General features: G+C 45.1%; 1 protein-coding gene across 1 annotated transcript in view; it reads left to right on the forward strand.

Annotated features, from left to right (window-relative positions):
• The window catches only part of LOC125352435 (ral guanine nucleotide dissociation stimulator-like), a 39,811-nt gene extending 14,408 nt beyond the window's left edge, over positions 1-25,403 (forward strand). Inside the window, 19 exon segments of the mRNA XM_048347529.1 lie at positions 6,889-6,968; positions 8,013-8,074; positions 11,577-11,764; positions 12,305-12,400; positions 15,513-15,706; positions 15,970-16,754; positions 17,373-17,588; positions 17,907-18,010; positions 18,454-18,538; positions 19,917-19,982; positions 20,416-20,502; positions 20,985-21,017; positions 21,311-21,432; positions 21,629-21,724; positions 22,024-22,228; positions 22,404-22,646; positions 23,523-23,637; positions 25,250-25,336; positions 25,339-25,403. Coding sequence (XP_048203486.1) covers positions 6,889-6,968; positions 8,013-8,074; positions 11,577-11,764; positions 12,305-12,400; positions 15,513-15,706; positions 15,970-16,754; positions 17,373-17,588; positions 17,907-18,010; positions 18,454-18,538; positions 19,917-19,982; positions 20,416-20,502; positions 20,985-21,017; positions 21,311-21,432; positions 21,629-21,724; positions 22,024-22,228; positions 22,404-22,646; positions 23,523-23,637; positions 25,250-25,336; positions 25,339-25,403 — 2,929 coding nt within the window.
• The last annotated feature ends 2,354 nt before the right edge of the window (positions 25,404-27,757 follow it).

A 27,757-nucleotide genomic window follows, 5' to 3' on the forward strand; every position in this document is an offset into this window, starting at 1 on the left:
TAAGGTCACTTACCCAAACCTGTGGAAATAACATTTGACAAGAAGTTTTTTGTTTCGCAGACCTGTTTTCTACTGTCCCCCGCCCCCACCCTAACAGTCATATATCAAGGAGACTATGCCCCTTTCTACTCTGCGCATGTCTTGCTTAACATTATTTGTTCAAGTTCTGACCATTTCCCTGCGAATACCAATGTTTTATCATTTCTAATCGCTATGTAGTATTCCATTGTGTATAGGTACCACATTTTTTTGATGCATTCATCTGTAGAGGGGCATCTGGGTTGTTTCCATATTTTGGCTATTGTGAATTGTGCAGCGATAAACATGGATGTGCAGATGTCTTTTGATATCCTGAGACCTGTTGTTCAGGATAGATGCCTAGGAGTGGTATGGCTGGGTCATAGGGTATGTCTATGCTGAGCTTTTTTAGGAACCCCCATACTGTTCTCCAAAGTGGTTGTACTAATTTGCACTCCCACCAACAGTGGAGAAGGGTTCCTCTTTCCCTGCATCCCCTCCAGCATTTGTTGTTGCCTGAGTTCAGAGTATAGGCCATTCTAACTGGAGTGAGGTGGTTTCTCAGGGTTGTTTTTATTTGCATTTCCTTTACTGCCAGGGATGTTGAACATTTCCTCATATGTTTCTTTGCCATTTTTATCTCTTCTCCTGTGAAGTCTTTCTTTAGCTCCTTTGCCCATTTAATAATTGGTTTACTGGGTTTGGAGGGGGTTAGTTTTTTGAGTTCCCTGTAGATGACAGATATTAGGCCTTTGTCTGTTGTTGTGCTGGTGAAGATCCTTTCCCATATAGTTGGCTGTCTTTCTAGTTTGGTGGCTATGTCTTTAGCTGTGCAGAACTTTTTATTTTGTCGTAGTCCCATTTGTCGAGTCTCTCCCCTATCTGTTGTGCCCTGGGACTATATTCAGGAAGTTCCTTCCTGTGCCTATAGGTTCTAGTGTCTTTCCTACTCTGTCCTTCAGTAGTTTCAAGGATTCAGGTCTGATGTTGAGGTCCTTGATCCATTTTGAGTTGATCTTGGTGCATGGTGATAGGCTTGGGTCTACTTTGAGTTTTCTACATATGGCTGCCCAGTTTTCCCAGCACCAGTAGTTGAAGAGGCTATGTTTTTTCCATTGTATGTCTTTAGCTCCTTTGTCGAATATCAGCTGTAAGACTGTAAGAATGCAGCTTTATTTCTGGGTCTTCTATTCTATTCCATTGGTCTTCAGGTCTGTTTTTATACCAATGCCAGGCTGTTTTTGTTATGATGGCTCTATAATAGAGCTTGAGATCTGGTATTGTGATACCTCCTGCACTGCTTCTTTTGCCTAGAATTGCTTTGGCTATTCTAGGTCTTTTGCTTTTCCATATGAATTTATGGGTTGCTTTCTCTATTTCAGTGAAGAATGCAACTGGGACCTTGATGGGGATTGCATTGAATTTGTATAACATTTTGGGCAATATGGCCATTTTCACTATATTGATTCTGCCTACCCATGAGCATGGGAAGTCTTTCCATCTCCTTGTGTCCTCTTGATTTCCCTTTTTAGATTTTTATAGTTCTCATTAAATAGGTCATTCACGTCTTTAGTTAGGCTAATTCCTAGGTAATTTTTTCTTTTTTTAGCTATTGTAAATGGTATTTTTCCATAATTTCCTTTTCTGCTTGTACATTGCTGGTATAAAGAAAAGCTGCTTATTTTTGTGGGTTAATTTTGTATCCTGCTACTTTGCCAAAATGGTTTATTAGGTCTAGGAGTTTGGGGACTGATTTTTTGGGTCCTTCAGATATAAGATCGTGTCATCTGCAAAGAGGGATAGTTTGATTTCTTCTTTGCCAATGTGGATCCCTTTGATGCCCTCCTCTTGAAAGGCCTCATTCTTATTAATTCCTTGAGCCATTTCTCACTTGCTTCTGCATCTAAGAGCCTTGTTCATTCTTTCTGGGTGCAGAGTGGAATCCCCCTTGGATAGCTCTCTCACTCCTGTCCCAGAAGGACTCAGGACCTCAGCAGGATGAGCTGCCTCTATTCAGATCCATCCACACTGGAGAAAAGACACCAAGAAGTCTGGCTGTGACTGTGGCCTTTCTTCCTAAAAGGAAGGATGACATGGAGTGAACTTCTTTTATTATCTACAACAGAAGAAGCGGCCTTCTCTTGGGAAATGCCCTGCTCTTCAGCCAATTTCTTGTTCCAGTAAGACAACAATAAAAGAAATTTAGCTTCATTTGCCATCCAGCTGCCATTTTTTGCAGCCTTCTCCTTTACGAAGTTTTCTTTTGAGAGAGTCCCACTGTCAAGAAGCCTGCTGTGGGGCTGGGGATATAGCCTAGAGGCAAGAGTGCCTGCCTCGGATACACGAGGCCCAAGGTTCGATTCCCCAGCACCACATATACAGAAAACGGCCAGAAGCGGCGCTGTGGCTCAAGTGGCAGAGTGCTAGCCTTGAGCGGGAAGAAGCCAGGGACAGTGCTCAGGCCCTGAGTCCAAGGCCCAGGACTGGCCAAAAAAAAAAAAAGAAGCCTGCTGTGTGAGTTGCATGCAGTTTCTCTCTGAGACTCTGGGAACTGGCTGCCTTGAGAGACTTCCTCTGGTCCTGTAGGAAGCAACCCCTTACCAGAGATCCAGTCTTCCCTTATTACTCAGCAGGAGCTATGTGAAGGAGGTTCTGAGCTGCCTTTTGTGCTGAGTCATTCCTGGAGCACCCTGGAGGCTCAGGAATGGCTGTGTGAGCCTGGGACTTTTGAGGGACATAGCACATAATGGGCTCAGGCTCCTCAGCCAGTGGACAAGTTGCACATCATAGGCATGAGGCCAATAACTTCTTCACCCAGACAGGAGAGCTAGCCAGGTGTGGGGGAAGAGGGGAGGGTACTGTGTCCTGACTGAGTTTATTCCGTGCCCTCAGCCTTTGGCACCAAGTTGAAGACTCCACTTCGAGTTGACCTGGTGGCCATACATGCTAACATTGTGAACATACTCCATCTAGCTTGAGGGGAGTTTGGATAAGAAAAACACATCTCTGCTGAAAGAGATCTAGAACAGGTGAGAGGCAGCCACTGGCTATCAGTGTAGGGGGTTGGGGGAGTCTTCCTGCCCTAGGGGCTTGAGTGGCATGTGAAAACTCAGGACAGGCCATGTGATAGCAGAAGTCATGTGACCCACATGAGGCATGAAAGGCCTTTCTTCCCTGGTTGATCTTTTTGTTGCATTTTTTCTTTTTTGGTTTCCAAGCAAGTGAGTACACATTTAATACCCAAGCACAGACAGAGTATATGGTAGCAAGCTTTTTTCCTACTTCCCAGCACCTCTGCCCACAGAGAACTTCTGTTGGTTCAAAGCAATCAGCATGAACAACTTTTTTCTATAAAGAGACAGAATAGGATAGAATGGACCAGAATTGAATCTAATGGACGAGAGTGCATCTCATCTCAAGTATTGTGTATCTTGTCACTCAAATGTGAGCTCTACACACAGGGTAAGAGGTAAAATGCCAATTTTTCTTTAGATCAGTCATTTCAATGACTCTAATGACATAGGTGAATCTGAGGCTTGTTTACCTCAAATGATTTGGAAGCAAGAAGTCAGCCTGTCACCCTATCTGGTAAAGACCCGCTGGTTATGTCACATCCTGGCTTATGGCATCACTGAGAGTACCTGAGAGAGGGACAGATCACATGGTAATACAGGAAGCCAAAAATTCAAGGATCAGGCTCCTTCTTTTATAACAGTCCTGTTCTGAGAACTACTGTTATCATGTCCAAGGCTCCTGTGGTCATTGGGAAGTACCCTAATAACCTTAGGTGCCTTCATTTAGGGCTTACCTCTTAAAGGTTGAGGGACAGGCTAAATCCAAACCATAGATTTTATTTTTGAAAAGTATGAACTGGCACCTCTATATCACATGCCACCATACACATCTCAAGTTGCCATTCTGAGAAATGGGTCTCCTGTCTTCCTCATAGGGAAATGGGTCTTCTATTGGTATTTTCAGATAGGTATTCAGATATAAGTTTTTCCTCTTTCCCTTCTTCCTCTCACCTGTTCTCCTTCCTTTCTTCCTCCCTCCCTCCCTCATTCACTCACTCCTAGGGATTGAACTCAGAACCTCAAGCTTTCTTTTTTTTTTTTTTTTTTTTGCCAGTCCTGGGCCTTGGACTCAGGGCCTGAGCACTGTCCCTGGCTTCTTTTTGCTCAAGGCTAGCACTCTGCCACTTGAGCCACAGCGCCGCTTCTGGCCGTTTTCTGTATATGTGGTGCTGGGGAATCGAACCTAGGGCCTCGTGTATCGGAGGCAGGCACTCTTGCCACTAGGCTATATCCCCAGCCCAGAACCTCAAGCTTTCTAAGCAAACACTTTACCACTTGAATCCCTTTTGTGTTGGATATTTTCAAAGGAGCATCTCACTTTCTTCCCAGTCTTTCCCAGGATGTGACACTCCTACTGTACTTGCCAGTGTTGCTGGGATGATAGGCAAGTACCACTATATCCAACTTATTTTCTACTTCTCTTGTGAGATACTTTACTTTGAGTAGCATCTCCTATCCTCACCTGGAAGTGAGTACATTGGCCTGCCTTTCCCTGCTTCAGGAGGAACTGACAGCTTTCCATACTCTGTTGTGCAGCTATGTAAAAAGGAATAGTTCCCTGTATATGACTAGAGCCACCAGCACTGGCCTCTAATTTGCATATTTTTAACTAATATTAAATACAGAAGCCGGTTATCCTCATGAGCTTCACTCAAGTGATGTTATCAGATTGTAATCTCCTAGTTAACAACCAGCTAGTCAGCTGAGTCCACCAGCAATGAAAACTGGAAGGGCCAGAGAGATCACAGTTGCGATTATAAGACATGCTTAAGCATACTAATACACTCCTTTAGAACAGCAGTACCATGCCTTCTAGTATTTGACCAGCAACTTTACTATATTATAGTGTATAATCTACTTAATTTGACATCCTACCTCTCCTGTGCTTGAAGCTTTGATAAATAAAACTTAAAAGGAAGAAAAAGGGAAAGGAACGCTTAGTGATATAAACCCCACTCTCCCTGGATCTGGCTTGCTCAGATCTTGTGGCTGTTCTGCAGACCTCATTCATATTTTCCTGTCATCCTTCTGTCCATTTTGTGGTCCAAGATGCTGCATAGCACTCTGAGCATATCATTTCTGTAGTCTCCACTCCAGACAGTAGATTAGGCTTTTGTCTTCAAATGAGGGAATAAAATTAGTTAGCACTAAATTTAAAATGTCACTCCAGCAAGTGTCCAGTTGAAAATCAACTAGAAATGGGCTCTGCTCCATGAATTTTTCCATCGAAGTTTCAGTTATGAGCATCTCTATATAGGAAAGGGCTCTGTTTTAAAATTTAATTTTATTGCCATGGTGATGTACAGAGGGGTTACAGATACATACACAAGGTTGTGAGTACATTTCTTGTCAAACATTACTTCCTCTCTCATTTTTCTCCCAACTTCCTACTCTCCAGCTACCCACCAGTTGTACAGTTAGTTTATAACATATTGTCCTATAAGTATTGCTGTTGTATTGGTTCACCTTTTATCCTTCATCTCACAATTTTGATGTTCCCTTTCCCCTCTCTAACTCAGATAAATGTATATGCAACTCTTAAGGTTTAAGCTACATTGGGGCAGAAGAGGCCTGTGCCCAAATGGTAGCATCTCAGTCCATTATGAGGAAGGAGTCCACCTTGGATCACCACTATTCAAGGAACTAGCCTAGAACAGCAGGGACAGAGGAAAAGTGACTTCTCTAAATGAGTAAGTGGTTTCTTTTGTCATGCAATTTTCTTTCCAACTTTTGTTTCTTTCAAAGAATAAACATGACCTATAGAGTCATCTGATTATCATCTCTCATCTCCTTTGTGTCTGGTCATTTTTCCAATTGGGCAACTTGTTACAATGGTGGCAAATCTCTCCACATTGTTCTTTCATAACGGTGTGTTGGTAGATCATTATGAATCACTGTGAGGAAATTTTAAGCCTCAGGGAAGCTATAAGAACATTACCATCACCTGCCACCAGTGTCTCACACTTGTAAACCTAGCTACTTATGACCTGATAATTAAAAGCTAGCCCAGATAGAAACTGGGCGAGACTCTTATTTCCAATTAACCACCGAAAGAGTAGAAGTGGATCTGTGGCTTTTGACTGTGGTCAGATCTCTGTGTGGACCCAGATACTCCATTCTAGGGCTGTGTTTCCTGGTCATTCACAAGATACTCACTGGATAGGTGCTCACTCAGACCTTGCAGTGAGCTAAACACGTGCCTGGTTCTTATGAAGCCTGTCTACCCCCTAGCATCTCTGTCCTGAAGTGATGTTTAATCCTAGTACCTAGGCAGGAGTTAGCAGCAATACTAGCCAGCCAAGTCTCAGAAGTGCTGATTTCTGAAGAATTCTCATCCCTCTTTGCCAGTATCTCTTCATTGCAGAGTACCACCATGTAGAACATGGAGAGAACATGGGAAGATGTTTGCAGGTGGGTCCCTGTCTCCAATGGGAGCTGTGGGCCCAGATGGGCTGATACCACTTTTACTAAGAAATTGGCCTCAAGTCCAAGGCAGAGACTCCCTTGTAGAGATTTATTGTAGCTGCCCTGTGTAGTCTATCTTTGACAGGGCTCAGCTTCCTGTCTACCTGAAATTGGACAGAAACACTCAAGAGGTTTTCATGTTTTCTCTGGTAGCCTCAGATGTTTGTCCATTTGATATCAAACCAGAGCTGACTACTAGAATTGCTTATGCACCCCATTGTGCCAGGAGGAAGAACAGGTGTCAGCCCCATGAGCTCTTTGGTCTCCATGAAATCGTTACTCCTTCTCTTGTCCAGGCACTTCCTCTCACTTGCTCTTCTACTTTTTGTAGCATCAGCTTCCAAGAATTCCAGAAGATTTCTGATTTAATTTTTGAAAACGACTCCAGAAGCAGAGACTCTCCTATTCAAGGTATGGGGATGTGGTGGCAGAAGCCAGAAGGGTAGGCATGAAATAAATGAGAGTTCATCTTATCATGAAGGTGCTTTTGAAATTTTTCATTACTTTCTCTGCTGGTGAATGGAAGAAAAGGGTCTGTTTCCACCTACAGAGATGAGGGCATGTTGAGTATTAGAAGGCCCTTGGTATTGGGCTTGTTGTAGTGGGAGACAGGGTGGTCCAGGAGAGCTGATGAGGTCAAGCTCTGGGGACTTGTGCTACCTGTTGGGACTTAGCATCAGCTAGAATATTCCATAGGCTGAATGGAATGTGTCTACCTACCTCCAAATTGTTCTCACCAGAAAGCCAAGAACTCACCACTATTTTGATAGCTACGCTTCACGGGGGAGGGCCCTGCTCTAGGATGGAGTATTTTAGGGCTGCCTTCAGGGCCAAATGGACATAGTAACTATTTGGCTTAGGTCAAAACATGCAGAACCAGAATACAGATCTTGAGAGATTGTGTGGCTCTCTGTTCTTCCCTAGAACAAGTGCTGCTGTTGGTCAGAAAAATACCTTAGAGGACTCCCACATGGTTAGACCTATGGACAGACAAGTTACTTTAACAGTGCTTCTGGGAACTAGTGCTTGTCATTCTAGCTACTCATAAGGCTGAGGTCTGAAGATTGCTGTTTCACGGTAGCTTGGGCAGAGAAATCACTGAGTCTCATCTCCAATTAACAATAAAATGGGAAGTGGAGCTAGGGATCAAGTGATTGCGGGACAGTCTAGAGCAAAAATGCCAGGGGCCATGTTCAAGACCCTCAGTTATATCTCTAGTATCCCCCCAAAATAGGGAATGCCAAACTTACTGAGCATCTACCACACATCTCTAGCAGCTTCCTTACAAAGTGGGAGCAGATTGCAAGGCCTATTATTCACATGGCATAGGTGTCTGCCGGAGTGTGCCCTGGGAAACTCCCCACTGCAGATGCACAGTCAGTTCAGAAAAGGCACATGAATGGGGGTCTGTCTGGGAGAGCAGAGAAGATTTCCAATCTCCTTTTGCTTCCTCAGGAGAGGAAAATGAGGACTTTGTGACCAAGAAGGAGTCTGAGTCTCCACTCTCCTCTTTCTGTGTAGTTCACATCCTGTAAGGGCCCTGGCATGCACAGGAAGGCCATATGACTGGACCATGATGATGGCTAAAAATCCTCTTCTCTTGATGGCCTGGAGTTCACTAGCTTTCTCTAGGCCTCATATTCCTGATCTCACCAACTGAAGGATGTGGAACACTGGGACTGACCTTGCAGGATTGATGAGGTTCAAGGGAGAGCAGAATGTGGCAGAGTTCTTAGGAGGCCTAAGTGCCAATTGCAGCCAGAATAGCACCAAAGTTGTGAGGAGACAATGAGTCCCCCAATCCCATGAGGAAAGTGCATTCCACTGCACACCTTTCAGGTACACAAACAGTCCCAGGGAGGCTACGTCACTCACTGGGGATTCCACATAGTGGTAGGGGAGCATAATGAATTAGAAGTGACACCCATGTGGTTGGAGGTTTGCCATATTCAACTGGTGATTTTATACCCAAGGTCCAGGCAGTGGTTGTACAACAGTGAAAGGACAGAGCCCTTGCTAATAACATCCTCCATCCTGGCAAGAGACATCCCAATTTGCCACGGGAACAGATGCTTGGAGACCACCAAACAAGCAAGATGAGCAGAACACCTCAAGGTAAATTTTTGTTCAAAAACAATATACAGACTGAAAAAATATAGAAAGCCACAAAAGAGAGGATGCAGGTAATTTACAAGGACAAATTTCTTAGAATAATACCAGACTTGTTAGCACAAACGAAATGGGAAGATGAGGCGGAAAGACATAATTCAAGCCAGAAAGATAAGTATTGCCAATGTGGCCTACTATATTTAACAAAGCAATCTTTCAAGGAACTCAGCACTAAGAATTCAGGATGTTCACACTAACAAAACAAATTCTACCTACAGAAAAAACTATTTAAAAATAAGGCAAAATAAAATTGGTAAACTAGTAACAGGAATAGGAAAGTAGCAAGCACTTTAAATACAATAAAAGGAAGGAAATGCAACATGCTTTTTGCAATATATTTTTACATTTATAATGAGTGTTAATGTTCTTAACTCTCCAATCAAAATAAGTAAACTGGCCAAAATATATTCAGGTTAATTAAACAATGAATTCTAGACTTACAAGGACTAATACATCTCATCATAATATACTGGGAGACCTTATTACCATCACTCAAAAATGTATCTGTCATACATACATAATCCAAGAAAGCCGAGGATGAAAGGACACCACAGAACAACTGCACAATTCAGACACATCTACAGAATATTTCATCCCCTAGCCACACAATATCAACTCCTTCTCACCAGCCCATGGAACATTTTCCATAAAAGAAATACAACAAATCTTAGCAAATAAAGAAAAATGGAAACAAATCCTTTATCATGTCTAATGTAAATAAACTAGAAATCCACAGCCAAAGATATTTTAAGCAAACACATGTACAGTCCTGACAGACAGTAACTGAAGAAGAAAAGAGGAAAGGGAAAGTCAAAATATTCCTACAATCTAGTCTAAATGAATAGACTGGACATCAGAACTTTGGGATGCAGCAAGAGTGACACTAAGGGAAGAAAATTAGTAGAGCTGTGTGTATGTACATTATAGAGAAAACAAAGTTAGATGGTGGTGGATGACACAGGGAGACATCAAAAAGTTTAACGATGGGCTGGGGATATAGCCTAGTGGCAAGAGTGCCTGCCTCGGATACACGAGGCCCTAGGTTCGATTCCCCAGCACCACATATACAGAAAACGGCCAGAAGCGGCGCTGTGGCTCAAGTGGCAGAGTGCTAGCCTTGAGCGGGAAGAAGCCAGGGACAGTGCTCAGGCCCTGAGTCCAAGGCCCAGGACTGGCCAAAAAAAAAAAAAAGTTTAACGATGCCTCTCAAACTGAGGAAAGAACCAAATGTAAAATGAACAAATATAAGCCATTAGGGAAGAGGAAGAATCAATTAATTAAATTAATACTGAAATAACTGAACAAAGAAATGATGAAACAAATTTGGAAAAAGTAAGATTTACAATCCTGTAACTAATTTGACAAAAATAAGTCAAGTAACTCAAATTAATATTAGAATTAAAATGGGAATATCAAAATAATTTCAATAATTTCAATGGGAATCAAAGAATCAGAAGGCAATACTTATGCTTAAAAAAATCAAATGCCCAGAAGTGAATACCTTCCTAGAACTACCTTTGTGAATTACCAACACTGTACCAAGAGGGACTAGTCTTATCAACAATGAGATGGAGGGGCTGGGAATATGGCCTAGTGGTAAAGTGCTCGCGTCTTATACATGAAGCCCTGGGTTCCATTCTTCAGCACCACATATGTAGAAAAAGCCGGAAGTAGCACTGTGGCTCAAGTGGTACAGTGCTAGCTGTGAGCAAAAAGAAGCCAGGGACAGTGCTCAGGCCCTGAGTTCAAGCCCCAGGACTGGCAAAAATAAAAAAATGAGATGGACACAGGAACAAAGACTTGTAAAAAAGGAAAATGCCAGAACTAACTGGATTCACTGCCAAATTAAATTCTATCAGAAGCTTAAGGGGTAATGAACAATAATCCAATGCCCCTATCAAGTAGCTGCCTCTGCCTCCTAAGTAGGATAGGGCTGGCATATCAGGCATGCCCATCACAGCCAATTACTTGTGGCCTACTTGTCTTTCCATGTCTTGTTATTATTTAAGTGCACAAGCAAAGTGATCTCAACAAAGCATACTCAGGCACCTATAGTCATATCCATATCATGACATTCTAAGAAGTAGAAGGAATAACTCCTTTAGCAAGTAGGGATACAAGAGAGATGGTGAAAGAAAAAGTTTTACATCCACTGCCACGTCTCTATGGCAGATGGAACATATTATGAACCCAGCCATCTCTTCCCATGCCTACCCTGGGACAGCGGGTTAGGGTGAGTGGGTAGAATGGTGTGCAGATGTATTTGTGGCATGGTTGGCAAGTGTTTGTGCACAGGGGACATTTGGGAATGTCATATGTGAGGGAACCACTCAGGTGAAGGTACCTGAGAGGAGATGACCTCACTTCCTTGATGATGGATGAGATAGAACTCAGAACCCTGTTGCCTAGGTAGCCAGAATGCACAACAGCCAAGCCAGTTCACTGGCACTGAGACTGGGAAGAGAGAAGGATGTTGTCCTGCTGCTGTCTCCCGAATTATTTTGGCTCATGCCAAAAAGAAGACAAAAGAGGGGGCCTCGCCCATGTCTGGAGACGCTGGGTGACCTCCCAACCCCATCATCCTGAGAGATTTTCCCAGGTGAACAAAAAGTTGATAGAGTGTCAGTTAAAGGATAGCCACCCAATGCCTGGTCACCTCCTGCTCTCAGTCTCGGTCTCTGTCTATAGCTGTCTCTCTATCTCTGTCTCTGTCTCTGTGTGTGTGTGTGTGTGTGTGTGTGTGTGTGTGTAAAACCCGTTTTCCAGGTGATTTCATTATCCTCAATGACAATGAGTCTTACAGTTTGCTACATTTAGTATTTGAGTTGACCTTCCTTGGTCCCATTCTAGGATGAAAATCAAAAGACAATGAATGAGCCCCAAAGGGCAAAGACACTCAATTCAGGCACTTTGGAAGAGCTGGTGGATCACTTGGTGCCTGCCCATCTGATGGGGGAACCCATTTTCATCCCCACCTTTCTGTCCAGCTACAGAAGGTTTAGCAACCCCCAGCAGGTACTGGACCTGCTTTTCAAAAGGTGAGCACCTAGTTTAAGATTAGGGGACACCTTCCCACTAAGTGGAAACTGGGGAATGGCCTGAAACTCTGAGCCTTAATTTGATGCTGGGAAGTGGCATACTAAAAAAATCAGTCTTACTCTGCTGCAAGAGTCCTATGGTTTGAACCTTGACAGTGCTTGCCCAGCCTATCCTTGTAGCACCGGCTGCCTAGGACTGGGGTGTTTCCCTTGAGACCTATTTCCCTTAGAAATCAGCTTTGGCCTCCAGCAGCACTATCCCAACACCTCAGGCAAAGCAGCTTCCATTCTAAAGATAGAAATTCATGTTATATCTGGGAGGAGTGCCTCTAACCATATGTAGACATCCTGGCATAATGGTCTATCTGAGAAGGAGCTGGTTAGGCTCTTCCCATATTACACATACATGAAAGCCAGATATAGTATAAAGGCAGATTTGCAGACACTGAGCATAGTTGAGTGAAAAGAGCAGGAAAATCCCCTCTGTCCTGAAATCCAAGACATGGGACGATGGCCAGTAACACTAAACATTCTAAACAGGTTTCGCGGGTGTGAAGCCCTTATGGACTCCTGTAGAGATGCTGAAATCCTTCCCTATTCCAGTGAGAATGTCATCCCACAAGACCAGCTCAGACAGTGAGTGGGCCTCAGGTCATAAGGCTGGACATATCTGTCTCCAGAACAAGGGCATTTGTGTGCTTAATAGAAAGGACAAACAGTTGAGACCAAAACTCTTGTGATTCTTTTTCTGAATACTTGAATTATGTGTTTGTAGCAGTAAAAAGGAGTTGTCATTCACCACACAGTAATTATGAATACAGTGTACCCAGATGAATGTCACCTCTTACAACATTCTCACCTACCACTCCCAACCCATCCTTCCCACTACTTATCTTAATTTTAATTTAGGTATTGTATTTTTTGCTATTTAACAAAGCAATTTATTTGTGCAATGCATCTTGATCTGTTATCACTTCAACTTCATCCTTCTACCCATCACATCCCTTAACACTTCTCAATTCTGTGATAGGTACAACAAAATTTTGCCTGCATTCTCCCCACTTTATCCATTTGTTCTTCTACTTCTCTTCCATTCTCCCCACCCTATCCTCTTGCAAGTACCCATTTTTTCGGTATTCATTTGGTTGAACTTCGACTAAGACTTTCTAAAGAATTATGCTATTTGTGTCCCCCATAGAGACTACTAACTTCAGTTAATCCATTGGTTACTCTTTATTTCTACCCATTGTGTTTATTTGTAGATTTATAGGCACATTTTAGCTACCACAAAGGAGGAAGGCCATGCCAACTATGTTACCCTGGATCAGACTTAGTACATTTTTCCAAGTCTTACCATGGTACAATATTACTCTTCCTGATGGATGCATAGAATCCCATTGTGTATATATACTACATTTTCTTGATCTGTTTGTTCATGGAAGAGTATCTGGGGTGGTTCCATATATTGGTTATGGCAAATAATGCTGGAATGAACACGGTTTTACTGGTAGTTTAGTGTTACCTTTATGTGTTCTGTTGGATGAATGCCCAAGTGTGGAATTACTGAGTCATAGGGTAGCTCTATGTTAAATTTTTTCTTTTTTTTTTTTTTGGCCAGTCCTGGGCCTTGGACTCAGGGCCCGAGCACCGTCCCTGGCTTCTTCCCGCTCAAGGCTAGCACTCTGCCACTTGAGCCACAGCGCCGCTTCTGGCCGTTTTCTGTATATGTGGTGCTGGGGAATCGAACCTAGGGCCTCATGTATCCGAGGCAGGCACTCTTGCCACTAGGCTATATCCCCAGCCCCTATGTTAAATTTTTTGAGGAACTTCCACACTGCTTTCCAGAGTGGACAAACAATCTTACCTTCCCAGCAACATCATGGAATTACTTTGTGTCCACATTCATACCAGCATTTGCTATTGTTAGTTTTTCTTCATATTGGCCATTCAAATTGGCATGATATTGAATCTCAGTATTGCTGTTATTTGTATTTCCTTTATGGCCTGAGGTGTTGAGCATTTCTTCAGGAGTCTGTTGGCCATTTTCACTACTGTATCTGAGAATTCTCTCTAACTCGTTAGCCCATGTATTAATTGAGTTGCTTCTTTTTGAGGGTTTTGTATTTTGGCCTCTTAAGTATATTTTGGATATGAAGCACTTGGATATGATGTTGACTTTGTATTTATCTTGTTAGATATGCTGAAAATTAATTATGAAAAAATCCCCTTTATTCAGACTTTGTTGGACATGGGTAACTGCAACCGTAGTCAGGACATGGGGGATGCAGGCGAGTGGGCCAATGCACACTTTATTTCAGGAGGGCCAGGGTTTATATATGGTTAGAAATCAACTTACAACTTCCAGGGTAAAAGTTAATACAGCATGATATCCATCTCAAATACAAATATTGAGGATGCTACTACTGGGAGGTAGGAAATAATACAAAAGTTTACCTACTACAAAAGATGGCTACTTCAAAGAGTGTTGACTATTAAGGGCTGAGTTACTTCAAAGATTGTTGACAGTCAAGGCAGAACTTTATCACCTAGCTACTATTTGCTCAAGACTTTGACCAAGACCCTATTAACTGTGAAGAGACTTTCCTATTTACTATGAAGAGACTTTTGCTAATGGCAACTGGTCAAGCAAGTCTCCCAAGGGAGGCTTGGTACCTGGAAAGGGGAGATTCTCATAACAAAGACTGGTTTCCTTTGACCAGCAAACACAGGAGATCCTGAATGCAGATGTTTCCCCAAAGGCCTATTAGTTTGCTAATAAGGCATCAGAACTTCTGTGCCAAGGCTAAGTTTTCTACTGGTCAGAGAAGTTATTCTCCCACAAGACTTCCTTTGATTTCTTACAATTCCCTATCTTTACTTAGAAAGTACTGACCTGTGCCTAGAGGTGCTAGTGTGTCCACTCTCCTTTCCTGTAACTTACTGTGGTTTCTGTATTGATATTGTCTTTGATCCATTTTGCACTGATACTAGTGCATGGTGAAATTACAGGATCTAGTTTCCATTTTCTGCGTGTGGATAGCCAATTTTTCCAGCACCAGTGATTTTGCTTCTAACCTGTGTTTTACTAGAGTGCTGAGGTGAAAGTATTTGCCTTTAGGAGAAAGACATGAGACTGTGGGGGGGGGATAGTGGAGCACCAGGAAACACTGGGATGCCTAAAGGCTCAGAAGAAACCCTTGGAAGAATCAATCCCCTCTATAATTGATTCCAAGTGGCCCAGTTCAGTACTTATCAGGTGACAAAACAAGTATAGAGGTCTTGCTACTGGATAATGGGCCCTTTATGAGAGCCTAGGGCCAGGCTGTCCTCAGGAGAACAGTGTGAGAAAAAAGACCTATTGTATGTGGCTCACATATAAAGAGGCAGCAGATTCATTAACTGAGGTGCCCTCAGAATCTCCTGGATTCCACGTAGGACAGGCCATTTAGACAATGTATTCTCAGTAGGAAGAAGTTAGAGAGATTGGAGAGTGTGGAGCTTCATGAAGACAAGAGATCTGCTCATAGTATTGATCCTAGGATCCATCTCTGTATATTCACTGCAGCTCCTGCCTGGCTTGCCTGGCCGGCCATTGCTCCACAGCCAAAGTTGCTTGGGTTAGGGTCCACTGGATACTGGATGGTTAGGCACAAGCCCTAATGTCTGTCTAATAATGGGGGATTAGGGAAGGGAATGGGAAGAAGGAGAGGCCAGCTTCTGACTCAGCTACACACCTGTCTCCTCCCAGTGCCATCTCCTCCATCTTGGGCATGTGGCTGGATCTGTACTCAGAGGATTTCTGCCAACCCCTGCAAAGTTCATGCTTCAAGAACCTAATGGCTTACCTACAATCGTACATGCCTGGTTCCGATGTGGAATGTCGTGCCACCTTTCTCCTGGCCCAGATGGAGGCCCTGGAGTCCAACAAGGCTGAGACTCAAGGTGCAAAGCCAGGGTCTAAAGGGAGGGGTTTGATCAGGGAACATAGCAGGGGAATCAGGGGAGAGCACACTGGGAGGCATATTTCAGTGTGGAATAGGACTAGAAGCAAGGAGGAATCTGAAAGTCACTGTGGGTAGGAGGTATTTTAGGAAGGTATCATATTGGAAGTAAGGAACTGGACATTTTGGCAGGTTTTGTTTTATCTACCTTTGAAAAACCCTAGGGCAGCACAGTAATGTAAAGAATCTTGTATCCTGCTGCAGATCTTTCATCAGGCCAAAATCTTTACGAAGACATGAAGCCAACCCAATCTTCAGCTGTGGTTCCCTGCCTAACAGGAGAAACAACATCATGTTCAGAGAGTGAGCCAGCTCCATGTGTGGCTCTGGCACCTGGCCCCATTGGGGCCAATGACTCTAGTTCTGAGTTGGAGCCCAAATCGGAATTTGGGCAAATCCCATTTTGCGTGCCAAGCCCAGCAGGAGAATTGGCATCAGCTTCACGGCTGGAGCCATCTCCACGTGTGGCTCTAGTGTCCAGCTCAGCAGAAGAATCTTCAGCTAGCTTATTCCTAGAGCCTACTTCATCTGAGGCTCTAGAGACCAGCTCAGCAGGAAAACCATCATTAGCTAGGTCAGACCTAGAGCCTATGCCACTTGTGGCTTTGGTGCCCATGGCAGCAGGAGAACCATCATCAGATCCTTTAGACCTAGAGCCTACTCCATCTGAGGCTCTTGAGCCCAGCTCAGGAGGAGAACCAACACCATGTATAGATCTTGTACAAAAGTCAGCTCTAGATCCTGCTCTTGAGCTTGAGGCAGTCCCTGTTGCAGATCAAGAGCCTAAGCCACATGAGGAACCAACTCCAGAGCTTGAGACAGCAGTCCCAGCTTCCACTGATTCTGAGCCTGATGAAGCATTAGATTCCTCAGGAGATGCTTCCAGTCTTCCATGTGCAACCTCACAGAACTGGATGAACAAGGAGAAGCTTGATTTCTTGGCTTTTCCTCCTGATCTGGTGGCAGAACAACTCACCATGATGGATGCGGTGAGGTCCTAGGCAGGGCTGAATGGAGGTTGACACACCCACTTTCCTCTGATGCCCTGTTCTGTAGTTGCTTTCCCAGGGGGCCAAGTCATTGTCTAGATCCCAGCTCCACAATCCTAACCATGTCAAAGACAAATTTCTGACATTGAAACACTAAAGTAGAGATGAGTCCCACTCCTCTGCCAGTAACAACCAGGACCAAAGCTCATTCTCATGCAAGAAGCTTTGCCAGCATTAGTACTGTTTAGTTTCCTATTCTATCAGAAGTTAGGGAAAAAAGACTGGCCTTAAAGGCAGGAAACTGCATGTGGACCAGGAGACAGGCATGAGGTGCCTATATGGGGGCAGACAGTGCTGCTTGGGACCAGGTAGACAGTTGATTTCTGGTGGATAGACTGAGATTAGGTAGAGAAATACACAACATTTGCCTTCCTGTCTATGTTTCCTTCCATGTCATGCTGGTTGTACTAGGTGGTCAGCACACCAGACCCAGAGATGTCCATGGGCTCAAGTCACCTGTTCCACTTCCCTAGCTCCATCTCCTACTATAGTCATCCGAGCTTGCACCTGGGCATTGCATTCTATGATATGGCCAAGTAACACCCTTCTCTTCCCCAGGAACTATTCAAAAAGGTAGTGCCCTACCAGTGTCTGGGCTCTATCTGGTCCAAGAGTGATACAAAGGCCAAGGAGCATGTAGCCCCATCCATCTGGGCCAGCATCACACATTTCAACAATGTATCCTCCTGTGTAATAACAAGCTGCCTTGGGGATGACAGCACAAAAGCATCAGAGAGAGCCCTTTTGGTTCAGCACTGGATCCGGGTAGCCTGGGTAAGATACAGGTGGCATACAGGGACTCTCTTTTCAACCTTCTTAGTCTCAGAATTTGGACTGTGTTCAACGACCTGTGTGGATCCCAGTCCCTCCTTCCCACAGAGAGTTTTTCCACTAAAAGCCACTTACTGTCTATGTCCTCACTCATTTTTGTCACATAGGTCTTGGGCTGAGTAAAATCCTGTCCAGCTGTTCTATACTCCCTACTGTACTCGCTGTTCTCCCTAGAATTTGAAGTATGAGAGAGTGACCCAACAACCATGGTACGAGCTGGTGTTAGAACCATCTAAATCTCTCACCGGTCTTTCTCTCCAGGAATGCCGAGTCCTCAGGAACTTCTCCTCCCTGTTTGCCATCATCTCTGCCCTGCAGAGTTCTTCCATCCATCGCTTGAAGAAGACATGGGAAAAGGTTTCCAGGTATGTCCTCGCTCTGCAGGAGCTGTGCCTGCACAAATCCTGGCATCACCCACACTAAGAACGAAGGTCCAACATCCACAGCATGGACTTCTTGGTTGTGAAACTTCATTTGTAATGATGCAGGCTGCTTTATCTTTGGCAGGGATCAGCTCTCTATGTGTCAGAACCTGGGTAGTGAGATACAGGAGACTTCTAGGTGTCTGTGAATGCCACCAATCGCTGCTTAGTTGAAATCAAATCAGAACTGCATATTGGAAATGACATGGCACTCCAGTTTTTCAAGATCAAGAATTTCTCAAATCCTATGTGTCCTTAGGGCTCAAGGCCACATTGCTAACACTCTTGTCCAGGCATTTGGAAGTCTTAGTTCTAAAAGAAAATGTAGTTCCACTCCCTTATCTCCCATCTTTCCATCTGTAACCTTCTCTTGGCTCCCCCCGTAGAGACAGCTTCAGAAGATTCCAGAAACTTTCAGAGATAATTTCTCCTGAAAATAACCACTGCAGGTGCCGAGAGCTGCTATTCAAGGTAAGGGGAACTGGGTAAGGGGAAGACAATGCATGTTATTGGCTCCCTGAAAGTGTTTTATAAAATTTCCCTTGTGTGTCATCTGGACTAAGGAGAGAGGAGGCGTAGACAGTGACCAAGAGGCATCTCATCATAGTTGTACTAAAGGAAGACATGATATCTCTGGAGGGCAGAGGAACCCAAGAGTGCTATGTCTTGCTTCCTGCTGGGACTTTACATCAGGCAGTTTTTTATGTCTTTAGTAGGGAGTGAGTATATTGTCCTAGACACCAGGCCCACCAGTCCCCAGGAACCCTGGCTTCTGCAGCTTTTCATGTTGACTGGACCATATTGGGGAGAGTCCTGCTCTGGAGGGATGCTGGGAGATCTCAGGGCTGTTCTGGAGCCAACTGGACATGGAAATCATTGGGGTAGGACCAGAATCCAGGCTCAGGATATAATTGGGAGGGAGTGCGTTGGCTCTGTGCTCTGCTGTAGAGCAGAGCCTTCTGATGATCACAAAATATGGTTGGAGGTGCAACACAGCTGGGTCTGTGGAGAGGGAGCTGATTCAACAATAGAAGGGAACAATCATCTTCCTAAATTCTGTAGCAACTGCCATGTAACAAAAGGAAGCATGATTCACTTCTTCATGACATGGCATAATTGTCCACATCAGAGGCTCCAGTCAAAGTCCCCATCTCAAGCGTAATAACACTGATTTCCATATGAGACTAGGAGAGGATTTGTAGAGACAGAACCGATTTTGCTTTTAGACCTGGGAACAATGTTAGGACAGAGAATGCAGACAACTGGGGCAGGCAGAGGGCTTCAGTCATCCTCTATTTTTGAGTCTCAATTACTCTAGGGACCCTGGAACAGTCTAAAAGGCTGAAGGAACAGACCCTTCTCCGTTGCGAGATGAGCCTGGAGGACTTCTCCCTGGATAGCTGCAGGGTACTGGACAAGTTCCCAGCCTTCTATATGCCTCATTTTTCTCATCTGGCATAGGGAGACATGAGGAATTTGGGGGATTATTTCACAAGGAATGATGAAGTCCAACAGAGAAAGGAATGTTCAGGAGTTCAGAACAGGCCTTGGCCCAGATGTTAATTAGGACTGCAGCACTGGTGAGAGCAGATTCTGAGTCCTCCCAGCCGGCCCCCTCCCCCAGGCTGGTGTATTCCCTGCACACATTGCAGATGAGGAAACATCACAGTGAGGCCAGGTTCCTCCCATGGGATCCCACATTCCTGGAACTCAGGCAGAGACTGAGCTAGAACCAGCTTGCCAGGCAGAAGAACAATTGTCTCAGACACCCAAGAAACCCTATGCTCAGGGTCCTGGGTGATGTCTGAGAGGAGAGAAAACTCCCTTACTCCACTCCCAATCCTGGCAGGAGACTTCCAAGTTTTCCACCAAGGTGAAGAAGGCCAAGAGAGGTCTGAGGCAGTCAAAGGAGATGGTGAGTAACTGTGTCCAAGCCCCCAGCTCCCTAAAGGAGGACAGGGCTCTTGCAGCACTTCTTACCTTTTCCCCACTACTGTGCATGCACTATTGGAAATGGGCACTATTGGAAATGGCCCCTATTTCTTTGGAAATTGTGGTCCTGCTTTCATTATGGAAGGGGAGACTGGACCCAGAAGACCCAGGAATCAATCTATAGGGAGGCTGGTGGGCACAGATTACGCAAGTTGGGGATCTTGAATGCCAGACAAGGACAAAACTTGATGCAGATGCTGTTTGGAGTTCCAGCTGTCAAGAAGGAGCTCAACACAGAACTGCCCTATGATCCCCAGGCTTCTCTGATATTGAAGCCCATATGGGGCTAGGGATAGCTGAACACATCTTGAGAGAGGGGCCCTGGGCCTAATTTACCACCCTAACCAATCTTTCAGGTTATGGTCAAGGGCACTATTCCCTACCTGGGAACATTCCTAAAGGACCTGGTCATGATTGACACTGCTTTTCAAGACTTCCTGGATGTGAGTAGCCAGAGCCCACTTGCTGGCCTAATGCTAGTGGATGAAATTACCCTGCTGAGGCCTTAGCTCTAGCATTCTTGAGAACCTTATGTCTACTATCTGAGCAGAACAATGCACCCATTTTTCTCTGGGACATTCAGGGCTGCATGACTATAGCGACAGAGGCAGGTACCCAGCTGGAACAGCAAATTCCTCAAGACTGGCTATTTGGGGACAGGAAATGGAGTCACGACTCAAGGCCACTCAGCATGTTGTCTTGCAAAGTCATCTGGCCTGAATCCCAAGTCACTCAGTGACTTCAAGACATTAAGTTTAAGAGGGTCCCAGAACCTCGGTCCCCAGGGAAGGTCTAGGGACTGGGAAAGTCCTACGCTTAGAGTTGGCCTCACTCAGTTCCATGCCTGTGCATCCTGTTCCCAGGCATAGAGCAGCACAGTCAGGGCGGAGGACTTTTTCTAACCACATTGCTATCTGTCTTTTAGGAGGGAATAATTAACTTCCACAAGTTGAGGAAGGTGAGTTGCAACTGTCCCCACAAGGTACATGGGGCATTGAAGGGTAGAATTCTCAGATGTTTCCTCTCAATATGTGGACATTTGTTAGAGAGACTAGGGCCCTCCAGCAGAAAGCTGGGGTTCTGAGATAGGATTTAGCAACATACCCAGAGAACGTCTATGTAAGTAAACATAGTAAAACAGGGAGGACCTGGATGGAACTAAGTTGAGGGACCCCCTATCACAGAGAGCAGTAGGCTATTCCTCAGCCAGAACAGCCCAGTCATGTCATCATCCTGTCCTATCCTCTCCAGGAATACGATGTGATGGAGCAGGTGAGGCAGCTGCAGTCCACCTGCAGTTATTATAACATCGTACGAGAGGCACACTTTGTTGCTTGGTTCCAGGGCCTAGAGCGGCTTAGTGAGAAGGCCAGGTGAGCTGGAACTCACAGGGGCAGCAAGGGTGGGGTTTGCCTTAGATGGAGTCCTGAGACCTTAGTTCTGTACCTGTGTCATTGTGACACTATCTAGGGCCTAGTGAGGAGCAACTACCAGGCTGTAGAATACAGTTAAACACTGGGAAAGGCCCAAGCATGACACTTGTCACCTTATAGGTATGTTTTGCCCTAGTTATGAACTTTCCTGTGCACTGGAGCCCCGGACCCAGACCAACAACAAGAGCATTACTGCCAAGAAGCGCTTAGGCATTGGCAAGGCCTGGAAGAGGTAAGTACCTGGGCCTTCTTGGGCACGGGCCAGGGAATATGCTGGACTGGGAGGCAGGAGGCAGATACCCACGAGCTATCTTTATGCTCACCAGCCTGTTCCTGGGCACAGAGGCCCCAGTCCTCTGGTTCTCAGTTCTTAAACTATCATGTCTCTCTCATCCTTCAGGTGGGGAAAGGGAACTGGGGATTGACTAACATCCTAGAATGGGGGTACCAAGGACAGAGGGTACTGGGGACCAGGGGCTGGTTCTTGTGTACTTGAGGAGTTCCCTCCAGTAAACCAGCCCCTCTATAAAGCCACCAGACCCAGAGAACTGACCTCAGTAGCAGTGGCAGCTCCCAGTGGATGCCATTGGACCAGGCCAAGTGTGGCCCTGGCAACAGCAGTGGGGACATGACAGAAGTGCCCTCAGACAACAACATGAAGCTGCCTGTCTCATCAAGTTCCAACATGGACCTCAACAGGAGCCTCATAGATGAATCCTCTGAAGTCCTGGAAAAGGTGACTTTTGTCCGTCCCATACCCATCCTTCCTAGTGCCATCTTTCTCTATACCCATATCACATTCCCCAAAAGTTCAGTTTAAATACAATTTCTGGGAGGCCCTATGTTTGCCTGCCAGTCTGGAGCACTTTTAAATATCCTGGCTTCCCTGACATTGCTGCTCTCCACCACAGGTCAAGGAATCAGCCTCCCCCTCATCTCCAGGAACTTCAGAGACCTCCTTGTCTTCCACCACCACCTTCACACCCTCAGTCACTACCAAATCTGGGGCTAACAGAGGCAACATCAAGAGCCCTGCATCTGAGGTCAGAAGCAAGAGCTCCACCATGCCTCTATATAACAAGCAGATTGGAGACTCCTGTGTTATTAGGGTGAGCCTACAAGAGGACACAGGAAATGTATACAAAAGTATCCTGGTAAGTTGCGCAACATGGCATTCTTCTTAGTGTTTTTCTATCAGCGAGGACACAGACCTGGAAAATTCCCCATTTCCCTTTGCTCCTTCCTGAATTTGACCCTGTAGTGAGTGGTGAAGAACTTATCATGGTGTACAAAGAGAGCAGTGTTCAGGAACTGAGCTGAAAGGGGTGGGGAGCAGTGCACACAGCCTGCAGCCTGGAATGGAACTGTAGGTTTGGGGATAGAAAGGAGGTACGTGGAGAAGAAACCAGTGTTAACCATTGAGCCAATAGGCTGTACTCAAACAAGAGCGTTATAGTGACGAGGTCTCTGTCTTCTTCCAAGTCCTCAACTGGGAAAGAGGCATTGATACCTTCTTCTTTCTCATGCTTGGGTGCTTCCCATGACACCCAATCCTGTTCTGTTCTCTCTAAGCCAGATGCTAGAATGGCGGGCATTATCTGCCACCTGGCAGGGAGACTCTGTATCTTTTTTCTCTCCTATGCTTGGAACCCCAGAGGAGTGTTAGAAATGACCACCACTGCAGCCATAAGCCCAGAGCAGGACTGGCTACTGGGTTAACTCCTCCCTTTCTTGGGGTTGAAGAAGATGTCGTTGTTTCCTTTTGCCTTGTATATTCATGCTGTTATTTATAAAGGGCAAATAAGTGGGAGAAGGAGAGTCTGGAGGAAGTATAGGAGTGGGAATAGTTGAGAAAATGTCATTGTTGTTTATGTGGAGAACATTCTCATAAGAAATAGCTAGAATATTCCTTGACACCATGTGTGACTTCTGTGCTTGGTGCTGAGGTGGATCCAGAGGATCCTTGTTCTCTCAACTCTGGGAAGGCACACTGGCATTCACCTCATGTCTTACTTCCTGCTCTGACCCAGGTAACAAGCCAGGAGAAGACCCAGGATATCATCCTTAAGGCCATAAAGAAACATTTCTTGCACGGTTACCAGCCAGAGCACTTGGAACTGGTCCAGATCATATCAGAGGATAAAAGTGAGTCACTGAGTAATGTCATTAGGGTCAGCATGTACTCAGCCCTAAGAAACCCAAATCTGGGGTCCAGCAGCATGGAGGTAGACATTGTGTACCTAGCATAACCCTCCACTCTGACATCTGATGCTTAAGGTCTCATCACTGCCCCGGGTGTGGGTAGGTATATCTCCTTCCCTGCCCAGTGAGGGAAGAGACAGTGCAAGGAGACCATAAATAAGGAGTGGAGTGGAAGCAGCTTCCATGTGGCAGGGTGACCTGGATGCTTATTAGAAGATGCTTTGTCTTGCTTGCTAAAATATCTAATGGTGGCATCAGAAAACAATCTGAAAGTGGGGGTATAGTTCAATGACAAAGTGCTTGCCTAGCATACATGAGATCCTCTATATAGTCCCAGGCCATTGCAAAGGGATGCCACACAAACGCCCCCATGCCCATTTTCAGCATATCCAAGTTCATGTCAGTATCCCATGCAAATGACATGAAAGCATACAATAGGCAGCTGAGTCGGTGCTGTTGTTCACAGAGGGATAAAAGCAGACTCATGCACATGTGCAGCCCCAGAGCAAGCTAGTGAGATTTCTGAGGTCAGAAGAACGTTCCAAGTCATCTCTCCTGTGTGTTCCTCTTTAAAATGGGATGAAAATAGCCAAGAAGTTAGGTAGAGAGGACAGAAAGGAAAAGGCACGCATGTGCACACACAGACAGACAGAGAGACAGAGAGAGAAAGAGAGAGAGAGAAGGAAGGAGGGAGGGAGGGGAAACAGAGAGAGAGAGAGAGAGAGAGAGAGAGAGAGAGAGAGAGAGAGAGAGAAATACAAAGCAGAAAGGAAGGGAAATATCTGTACATGGACCACAAAGGCCACTCCGTGGTGTCATTCCTCTGTTGTTTTTATAGTGAACTGAGGAATTCCCCAGGTTCTTTGTGTAGATGATCAGCATTGATGGCAATTTCCTGACAGCATCTGCCATAAAATGATTCTTACTTTCCTGCACTATTCTCACTATGTAAGCAGCATGGGTTCCCTTCTTTCAGGAAAGTATGTCAGAGGCTTAGGGAGTCTAACAAACTACAATGAGAAGCAGCAATGTCCTGCCCAGATTTAGGTGACAGGAGAATCCAGGACAGAGAACACTTGCTGGCAAATAAGAGCCTGAAAGCAAGACCTGCTCAGTGCTTGAGCTCACTGTGTTGGAGGACCCAGTGAGCATTGCAGAAAGTTTGGGTGGATGCTTACTGTTTTATTGTCCTTGGAGTCATTGTTCTCAGTGGCACAGTGCTCACAGAAGGTAATCTCCATTCTGGAAAGCCTGCTCTGCCTGCAGGTCTTGGCAACTCACACAGCAGTGAGAGCAGAATAGGAATACCCTGTGCCACTTGCAGGATGAACTGGCCTGAGCTGGAGGCCCACATTATGTTCTGAGCAAGACAGGATAGATCTCAGCAGTCAGCAGAGTTTGTTGTCAGGCAAGAGTCATAAACATTGATCTTTCTGGGGCTGGATTGGAGGGATTTCAGGTCATGGATCAGACCTGATCTGTAGGAGGCTCTCAAGTGATTCTGTCCCAATTTCTGTCAGTGCTGCTTACTAGTTTTCTCTTCCTCTTCCATTAGAGCTGAGAATCCCTGGGGATGCTAATCTTTTCTATGCGATGAACAGCATGGCAAAATACAATTTTATGCTGCAGAAGTTGACCTACTCCCCGGAGGAACAGTCAAGCATGGAGCCAGATCCACCCTACCTGAAGAGAAAGGATTGAAAAATTGAAAGATAATGTTAGTGTGTCGGCCCTGGCTGGCCAGGGACTAAGCACTTTCAAACTCCAGTGGCCCAAGCCACACTGTGCTTGCCATTTACCTCATGTCCAGGACACACTCAGAATCATATAGCCACAGTCTTCTCCTGCTGTCAAAATTATTCTTGAACTTTGGCAGAGTGTCCTGTCATCCAGGGCCTCCCTCAATGCCTCAGGAGCCCCCTCCTTTTTAGAGTGGAGGACTGTCCTCCCAACCCGACCTGCTACTTTTCTCTGATGTAGGGCACTACCACTTATGCTTATTTATTCTGCAGGAAACCCTGTTCCCAAGTTAATATGACTTTTAATTCTATTGTCCTGCCGAGAGAATTCAGATGTCCCAGGAGTATGCCTCCCTGCCTTTCAGCCATTCTAGTCGTTTTTAGGCTACACTGAAGAGTCTCCTGAGCTCCAGAGAGGAATGGCCCCTTTTACAACTCAGTCTTTCCTCCTCAAGGGCAGACAGTCAACGGCATACCAAGACCACACTGAAAAAGCATCCTGAGCATTTGAGACCATGTGGATTCAATTTGGGGGAAGAATTGACACTGTGTATATTTCTTGTTTATAGTTATTATTTGTATAAATAGCAGAAAATGCAGTGCTATTGATTGGGGAGATGTTTAAATATCAAAATTAGAAAATGTAGACTTGTTATTTATAAGAAAATTTTATTTCCATTGTATTCTGATCATCATGATTTACTTTCAGGTCTTGTGTAAATGAGACACTTCTCCACTTTATATGAAATAAGAAACCTTTTCTTATGCTCAGTTCAGTGGACTTTATGCAGAATTCGGAAATGCTGCACCCTTCTCCTTTCTACTGAAGCAGGGGATGTCTACCTTGTAGAGAGCAAGTGTTCATCTGGGTTTACTAAATTGGGTGATGCCATGACATGGTGCAAGAAATCCTGAGACTGGAGGTTCTCGGTCATCCCATAGACCATGGAAGAAAATCTGACGTTGGGCCAATTTAAAAATAACATTTCCAGGGGAACAGCAATTACACTCAGGGTCGGAGGAGGTGGTTTAGACTATCCATACCTGTGGCATCTGGAAGAGGATAAGAATTAGAAATTGGGGACATCAGGAAAACAGCTCCTTTTTCAGCAGCCTCAAAAAAGCTGCTTAGGAATAACCTTAACTACAGAAGTGAAAGACTCCTATTTGTACATATATGTGCATTTTTTCAAATTTTTATTATACAGAGAGGTTACAGTTTCATACATTAGGCTTTGGATACATTTCTTGTACTGTTTGTAACCTTGTCCCTCATTCCCTCTTCCCTCCTCCCCCGTTCCCTTTCCCCCCAGGATTTGTTCAGTTCATTTACACCAAACAGTTTTGCAAGTATTGCTTTTGTAGTTGTTTGTAATTTTGTACCCTATATACCACTGTTTACCAGTATACATGGTTTCCAATATACTCAGATAAGATACAGAGATAGTGTAGGTACAACCACAGGAAGGGGATACGAAGAGGATCATCAATAATAGAAGCTACAGTTACACATAGCACTTTGACAGTAGTTACAACAATGATATAACAATCGTTTCCATAACATGGAGTTCATTTCACTCAGCATCATCTTATGTGTTCATAAGGGTATAGCTATTAACTAGTGCCTCAGCCAATCATCCTCCCATCCTAGCCCCCAGGTCCAGTACCTCCTGGGAGCTAAGTGCAGAATGGAGTCTGCCTCAGGATGTGCTCTAGAGGCGTTTGGGCTTTGCTTCCTAGCTTTCCTCGGCACAGACCACTCCTTTAGGAGGGCAGCACATTCTGATCCCAGTGTTGAGCTGTTCCTGATCCCACCAACCCCCCGGGTCTCAGAGGGCTCTTGCCTGCACAGGGCTTTTGACTACAGTTATCAATCTGGAAAAAGGCCTGTCATGCACTAAAAGGGGCCTCACAAGATGGAGTTGTCACGTGAATAGCCTGAAACCTTGTCCTCAATTTTATTGAATGTGCACTTGATTAGAAGCAAATGAGTCCTCTGAGCATACCCAAAGGGACCCAAAGACAATAGTGAAAATGTTGAATGCAGCCCAGCCCTGGACCTGTTCCTGGGCTTGGTGGGGAGGCCAAAACCCGCAGCTCTGGTCTGCAGCCTATCCTGGTGCTGCCCCATGAGCTCCCCAGCTTTCAGACACTCTGCCCATCTCCAGCCCTGACAGCAGAGGCCCTGTCCTAGCTCCAGCCATTTTCTCTGGGGCTCCGCCTCCTGTAGCACTGAGCAGCATGAGCTAAGGCTCTGCTCCTCTCTAGTGGTGACAACTATTTGCTGCCGCTTTCACCCTCTGTACCCCTCTGACTCTACCCCT

The sequence above is a fragment of the Perognathus longimembris genome, chromosome 1 (assembly GCF_023159225.1).
Source record: "Perognathus longimembris pacificus isolate PPM17 chromosome 1, ASM2315922v1, whole genome shotgun sequence".
In the NCBI taxonomy this organism is placed as follows: Eukaryota; Metazoa; Chordata; class Mammalia; order Rodentia; family Heteromyidae; genus Perognathus; species Perognathus longimembris.